The 7,938-nt window shown below is 35.8% G+C and overlaps 2 protein-coding genes across 2 annotated transcripts; both read right to left on the reverse strand.

The window, feature by feature from the left end:
• Positions 1–476: 476 nt before the first annotated feature.
• LOC110092247 (uncharacterized mitochondrial protein AtMg00810-like) lies at positions 477–1,424 on the reverse strand. Its single transcript, XM_020816712.1, has one exon. It carries the CDS (start codon positions 1,422–1,424, stop codon positions 477–479), a length of 948 nt encoding a protein of 315 aa, XP_020672371.1.
• A 200-nt stretch (positions 1,425–1,624) lies between these two features.
• LOC110092248 (uncharacterized mitochondrial protein AtMg00820-like) lies at positions 1,625–1,951 on the reverse strand. Its single transcript, XM_020816713.1, has one exon. The coding sequence runs from the start codon at positions 1,949–1,951 to the stop codon at positions 1,625–1,627; it is 327 nt and encodes a 108-aa protein (XP_020672372.1).
• Between the last annotated feature and the right edge of the window lie 5,987 nt (positions 1,952–7,938).

Here is a 7,938-nt window from a genome sequence, read left to right on the forward strand (position 1 = left end):
ATACTATTTTAAATAATTAAATTATCTCGACTTAAATTAAAATTAGTGGTACAACAAATATCTAAAAATTTATACTAATCTTAGTATAAATTCAAGTACATTCATTTCAGTTCTTATGACAAAATTCCTCAAAATTGAAGGGATAAAAATTTTCAATTAACTTAGGCTTTATTTGGGATTGAAATGATCTGCAAAATAGACGTCAAAGAAAAATAGAGGAATGAGAAGAAGTTATGTTTGAAGGTTTCATGTATTCCCCCTTTGAGATTGATTTATGTATACATTGGTATATATCAAAGAGAAGGGAACAAGGTTGTTAGAATTTCAGATGTTGCAGATGCACAGACGCGGCGAAGGCAGTGGCCACTTTCTATAATGATTCACTGTGGAGGAAAGTGGAGCAGTAGCCGAATATAAGCAGGTGTGCTTGTATAAGTTGAATGGCTTATATGTTCTGTTAACAGCCCCCCGCAAACTTATGGTTCAAGTGGTTGAATAGTAAGTTTGTCTCTGAGCATTTTTAAGCGAGCGAGACCTAATGGTTTGGTGAGTATGTCTGCAGGTTGATCCACTGAGTTTATGTGATGTACAGTGATCTCTTTAGATAGAATACGCTCTCTGATGAAATGATAATCAGTTTCAATGTGCTTCATTCTGGCATGAAAAACAGGATTATTTGCGAGTGTCAAGGCTGATGTATTGTCGCATAAGAGAGTTGTGGGAGTTGATGATGCTGCTTCAAAATCAGTGAGTAAGCGACGAAGCCATATGACATCAGATGTTGTAGAAGCGAGGGCTCTATATTCAGCTTCGGTGGACGATTTAGCAACTGTAGCTTGTTTCTTTACACACCAAGAGACTAAAGTGTCGCCCATATAAGTGCAGAATCCTGAGATGGATTTTCTGTCATTGGAATCTGATGCCCAGTCAGAGTCGGAGAAAGAAGTGAGTTGAAGATTTCCTCTTGTGATTGGCAATCCGAACTGATAGGTGCCCCGAATATAACGTAGTAGCCTTTTAAGAGCGGTAAAATCTTGCTCAGTTGGATTGTGCATATGTTGGCAAATCATGTTAGTAGCATATGCAATATCCGGCCTTGTTATAGTTAGATACTGCAATGATCCAGCTATTTGCCCGTATAGTTTTGAGTCGGAGTTGAGGAAATTGTTGTTGTTGGATGATGGCTTAAGAGCAATAGGTGTTTGAGAGGGTTTACAATCCTTCAAACCTGCTGATTGTAAGATGTCTTGGGTGTACTGTGCTTGATGCAAGAAGTATCCAGTAGGTTTGTGGAGTACCTGAATTCCCAAGAAAAAGGAGATGGTGCCGAGTTCCTTTAAAGAGAACTGGAGTTGTAGCTTGCTGATGAGTGCATAAATGTTGTCTCTGTTGTTGCCGGATATTAAGAGGTCATCCACATACATGAGTATGTAGATTTGAGTGCTGCCTTGTTTGTAGAATAGTAGAGAGGGGTCTGACTTGCTGAAGCTGAATCCGAGGGATTGAAGGAAACCGGTAAATGTATGAAACCATTGTCTAGGTGCTTGTTTAAGCCCATAGATGGTTTTGTTCAACTTGCATACGTAATTGGGGCGATGATTATCTATGTAGCCTTTGGGTTACTTCATATATACTTCTTCTTGTAATCTGCCATGTAGAAAAGCATTTGAAACATCGAGCTGGAGAACTGGCCAACCTCGATGAAGTGCAACAGTAACCATGATGCGAATAGTAGGAATTTTGGCAACGGGCTGAACGTCTCTTTGTAATCGATGTCATACTCTTGTTTAAAGCCTTGTGCTACAAGTCGTGCCTTATGTCGATCAAGAGTGCCATCAGGTTTTAACTTGGTACGAAAGGTCCATCGACAACCAAGAATGTTGCTATTTTTGGGAGGTGGCACAAGTGACCAAGTTCCTTGCCTTTGAAGTGCAGTAAATTCTTCAGACATTGTATTTCTCCAGTGGATAGATTTGATAGCTTGAGTAAAGCATGTGGGAGTAGATGTGGTTTGATGTGTTGCTAGAAGATCGAACTGCTGTTTTGGTTTTAAGTTCCCAGTTTTGTATCTTGTAAGCATGGGGTGGTGAGGTGGGGTTGAGAAGCTGATGGAGGGAGGAGTTGGAGCTGAGGGTGATGAATCGGATGATGCTTCTGTAGAAGTTGTAGAGGAAAGGGTTGAGGTGCTAAGAGGTAAAGGGGTGTGTGAGGGTATATGTTGTTCTGAAGCTGAAGCAGATGTAGAAACAGAGTTGGGAATTTGGAATATGCTGGGTTTGATTGAGACAGTAGATATGGGAATTAGTGTAAGTGGTGATGAGGATGATGGGATTTGAGAATTTGAGTTTATATTGTCACGGAGTGGATAGGGAAAGATGTCTTCATGAAATACTACATGTCTAGAAATGTGTAGTTTTTCGTTTTGAAGGTTTAGACATATGTATCCTTTGTGGGAGGAGGAGTATCCCACAAAGAGACATGCTGTAGACCTTGGATGAAGTTTGTTGGGAGATAGTGGTTTGAGCCAGGGATAGCATAAGCATCCAAATGTTTTAAGATGAGTATATGAGGGTTGATGATTATAAAGTAAATGATATGGATTGTCGAATTGAAGAGATTTGGATGGAAGTCGATTAATAAGATAATTGGAAGTGTTTAAAGCTTCCATCCAAAGTTTAAGTGGTAGGTGGGCTGCATGAAGAAGAGTGCGAGTTGTTTCAATAAGATGACGGTGTTTTCTTTCCGCTATGCCATTTTGCTCGGGAGTATAAGGACAACTCATTTTATGTTGAATGCCATGTTGAGATAGGAATGTTTTAAAGTTTTTGGATTGATATGCACCACCACCATCTGATCTAAAAGATTTGATGGTGGTGTTGAATTGAGTTTTTATTAGATTAAAAAACTGCTGAAATTTAATGAACATTTCAGCTTTGGTGCTCATGGGGTAAAGCCAAGAAAAATGGGAGTAATCATCTATGAAGAGCACATAATAGTTATAACCATTTAATGAAGAAATGGGTGCAGGACCCCACACATCAGAGTGAATTAGAGCAAACGGAACAGTCATTTTCATAGCATTAGAATTAAAATGTAGTTTGTGGCTTTTGGCCACATTACATGAGTCACATTGAAAAAGTAGAACTATTAGAGATACATATAGTAGAGATATGCCTAGCTAAATGTTGTAGAAGCTGAAGGTGAGGATGTCCCAGCCGAGTGTGCCAAGTGGAAGTAGATTTTTGCTGATTATGGAGAGCTGAAATGGAGTTGGAGGGAATGACGTAGAGACCATCACGACTTCTGCCTCTAAGGATAGTGTGGTTGGTCTGATTGTCCTTTATTGTGAAGCCAAGCGCATCAAAACAAATGGAACAATCGTTATCAGTGGTGAGTTTTTGAATAGATAGGAGGATATGAGTAAGAGATGGGACGTGTAGGAGTTTTTGAAGTAGTAACTTACGTGGTGTGTTGGGGAGAGGTAGTAGACCTTGCCCATTAGATTGAATAGGAAGTGAGGTGCTGTTAGCGATGGAAATACTGTCAGTTCCGGTGTATGGTTGAGAATATTGCAATTGAAGTGGATCGGAGGTGAGGTGTGAAGAGGCACTGGTATCCAGGTACCAATCAGTTGTTGATCCTGTTTGCTGATTAGTGAAGAGGCTGCGTTGCGGAATTGGCATGGTGGGAACGTATTGCAGGTTGGTTCGATGCCAGCATTGCGCAGCTAAGTGGCCCGGCTTGTTACAGATTTGACAAGTAATCCGTGGAGAAGCAGAATTTCTGGGTGGTCGGGAGCCTTGAGTGAATGGCCGTTGTGATGATCCCCTGTTTGCTGAGTATCTGCCACGGTTTGATTTGGGCTACTCAGTTGATACATTACTAGGTGTAGAGTTTCTGAAGGCGTTCAATGCAACTGAGTCTGTAGCAGATGTTGCATCCTTGGAATGATCGTTCTGAATATTAATTTCCACACTGAGTAGTAAGGAATAGAGCTCATCCAGTGGGATGTTGGAGGGAAGTGTATGAATGGTTGTTTTAAAGGCATTGTACGATGAAGGTAAACCATTTAAAATGTGTAAGATTATATCTTCTTGATCCACATTTGATCCCGCTGCTGCAATATTGTCCACCAAAGATTTGACATGAGCTAGATATTGATTTACGGTAAGATCTTTCATGTCAATGCGATGCAACTCGTTCTTGAGTTGAATGACTCTTGAACAATTGGTTGGTTGAAGCCTCTTTTCCAAAGTGTCCCAGATTTCGTGTGTAGTTTGCAGCGTCAATACATAAGGAAGTATATTTGGGGAGATAGTGGAAAACAATGTCGCGGCAAGGTTTTGATCAGTTAGTTGCCATATTTGATAGTTTGGATTCAAACTAATGTTTCCTGATGAATCGGAGATGTGTTTTACCGGACAAACATCAAATCCGGTGAGAAAGCCCTCAAAATCGTTTGCAGAAAAAATTTTAAAGACCTGAAGTTTCCAAATGGCATGATTGTCGTTGTTCAGCTGGATGTTGACGATATGCTTAATATTTGAGATTATGAACTTCAGAGAGACAGGAATGGTAATATCTGTTGTTGCTGTTACAGTAGAGGCGACTTGAGGAGCCGATGAACTTTGGCTGTCTGCCATGGAGGAATATCAGTGGAGATATTAAGCCTGGAGCTATGATACCATGAAATGATCTGCAAAATAGACGTTAGAGAAAAACAGAGGAAGGAGAAGAAGTTTTGTTTGAAGGTTTCATGTATTCCCCCTTTGAGATTGATTCCTGTATACATTGGTATATATCAAAGAGAAGGGAACAAGGTTGTTAGAATTTCAGATGTTGCAGATGCACAGACGCGGCGAAGGCAGTGGCCACTTTCTATAATGATTCACTGTGGAGGTAAGTGGAGCAGTAGCCGAATATAAGCAGGTGTGCTTGTATAAGTTGAATGGCTTATATGTTTTGTTAACAGGGATGACTTTCTTAGTGCTTCTAAAAGTATCTTTTTAGTACAAAATTTTAATTTTGATGCTAAAAAACTACTTTAAGAAACAGTAAAAAAGTCACTCAAATGAGGCTTCATTGGGTATAGTTTTTTATAATTATTAGTTTGCTACTTTCATAAAAAAATTTATATTAAAAAAAATTATTTATAAAATAATAAAAAAAAGTTATCTCAGAGGAAATCTTAATCTATAAAGTTAAATAAAAAGCCAAACATCACTTTTCAGGCTTTTGTTAGTTGATATTTGATATGGTTTCTGTGATGGAATTTGCAGAAAAAGTAAAAAGAAAAAAAACTTCTCATCCATATCTCATAGAATAAGACGGTATATACGTACATATGTCCAGAATTTTAATTAAAGAGAGGGACTGAATTTATTTATTTATTTCTTTTAAATTATTTAATTTTGACGAAAAGATACAAAAAAAAATATTTTTTGACAGCTAAATCTTGAGCCAATATTATTGTATTAGTTTTTATCTCATGATTATTTTCCACCTTATAGGATCATCTAAAATAATAGAAGGGTGGGTGGCTCGTTTTAATTTAATTTATAAAAAATTTTCAATTAATTGTCAAAATTTTGGAATTAAATTTATGCTTCAATATTTAATTTTCTCACAATTAAAAAATGCACGTTAAAGGAAAAAAATTTGCTTGAAGATATCCTAAAGTAAATTGTGTCAAGATGATGATCATATTCATTGAATTTATGCTGAGATTAGTGCAGCTGTATTATCATATGTAATATTAATCTTAGTGCAAATTCAACAATATGAAATGCGGAATGATACAATTTACAATAGGAATTTCGTGCCAATTTTTGCTTCAATTGAGACAAGTTGTTTTTCCTGCTTTCTAAATCAACTTTTTAGTACAATAATTTTTTAAACAGAAGATGAATAGGAAGAGAGCAAGTATATACATAGGAGGAGAAAGTACTGAGAAGAGAAGCGGGTTTTCTAATTTTAAGAAATGACCCATGGTATCAATTGGTAGTGTGTCGAGGTATCCCCGATGTGGCAAGAAGGATGCAGGATGGTGTTATTTAATCACATAATATTATTTCAAATGTGGTCAGTATAGGCACAAAATGATTGATTGCCCATAGAGAGGATAAAGAGAGATGTCAGGATTCAAAATAGATCATTCTAAATAGACATATGAACAACAAATTGCATGATCTAGAATGTTTAGGGAAGACTCTATGAGTAGGACAAATGGCATAAATGTGAGTGGGAGTCAGATGTAGCCACACCATCAGTGATGAAAATACTAAAACAACCAAGGGTGTACAACTTGAGTCAGTAAGAAGTGAGAGATGCTCCAAAGAGGTCCACTAATATAGTTCTTTTTTTTAATGATATTATAAAATTTTATTACTTGTGGTTGAAATGCATTATATAACATACTATATGATTGGTTGATTGACATGCATATATATTTGAGTGAATGATTACATGATTTGATTGATATATTTAATGTGACAAGTGATCATAAATTTGTTTTGTATGTTAGTGATGGGTAGTGAGAAGGAAATAAATTATGCGGCTAGGGGGTGAGGCTTGAGTTGGTGTTTACTTTGAATTGATGTGGAAATATGCTTAGGATTTTTTTTGATATAAAATTTATGAAAGCCCACTTAAATAACCTAAGTATATGTGTTGAATCAAGTATTAAAGTGATAGAGAAGAGTGTCAATCCCGCAAGTATTGTGTTTAATTACAATCAAGTTATCACAATTTACTCTAAATGCACAATTTATCCTACTGGATATATATAAAATGGATATTTTTGCATTTTTTTCATGCAATGAAAACTTGAAAGAAAATTTGATACTAATGGAAATAAAATATTTTGGATTAATGAATGCAAAATAATATAGTTTTCCTAATGAGACCTTATTTTAGATGTGGATCAAAGCATTTGCATCCCTAGATCCCCATCGAGCTTGTAGGGGTGAAAAAGAAAAGTTTAAGACCTTCTTACAATTAAATTATCTCCATAGAACATAACAAGTTTAACATCCTATGTTTATTTATGACAAAATTCCATTTCAATGATCCTAATTATTTCAATATTCCTCTGTTGAGGCTGTATATCATACTAGATATTAAATTTAAATATGATCATTGTATGTATTAAATGAAAAATTAGAGATATTAAAAAATTGATGAAATAATTTAAAGCATAAAAGTCTACATCAGTGCTTATTATGTGTTTACGTCATTAGCCCAAAACTAGAAATTTAGCTAAACATGGATAATAAATAAAGTAAAATCATATATATTTCATTCATTTGAAAATGTTACATAAGAATAAAATAGAAAAATGTCATCTAAAAGGATCAATTGAAATTTTCCATACTTCTTCTTCCCATAATAGATTTGTTTACACATTAGAGGCTTAGATCTCCCATAAGAAAATATCTTATTCTTTCTTAGCCTCCCTTAGACTTTACTATAAGGATAAACTAGAAAAAATACTATAAAGTACAAGATTCCACTAAAATGATAGAACTTTCTTAAAAAAAATTGAAACACTGTGTATATATGTACATAAATGGGTTCAGGCGCCACGGCACTCGACAAGTTAGTGTTGCGGCTATGTAAATTGAACTAGTGCCTCGGTTCTATAATTTCTACTATGCTGCAATGTTGGGCTGACCTGGCATGGTTACTAGGTGAACTGATGCATCTTTTGGCTGAATAAGTGTGGCTATTTATTTTGGCAATGTTTGTTTTAAAAGGAGTTTTGCTTTGGATAAGTATGTAAAGCAAATTAAAATTAAATTTCTTTCAGAAAATTTGATTTCTTAAATTTAAGTTTTGAAGTCAAATACATCATTATGAATGATATATCGTCTCAGTAGGCAAAAATATCATTCCCTAATGGATTCAGATATTAAAATTATGAGTTCATCCTCATTATCA

Source organism: Dendrobium catenatum, unplaced genomic scaffold (assembly GCF_001605985.2).
Source record: "Dendrobium catenatum unplaced genomic scaffold, ASM160598v2 original_scaffold_92254, whole genome shotgun sequence".
Lineage (NCBI taxonomy): Eukaryota > Viridiplantae > Streptophyta > Magnoliopsida > Asparagales > Orchidaceae > Dendrobium > Dendrobium catenatum.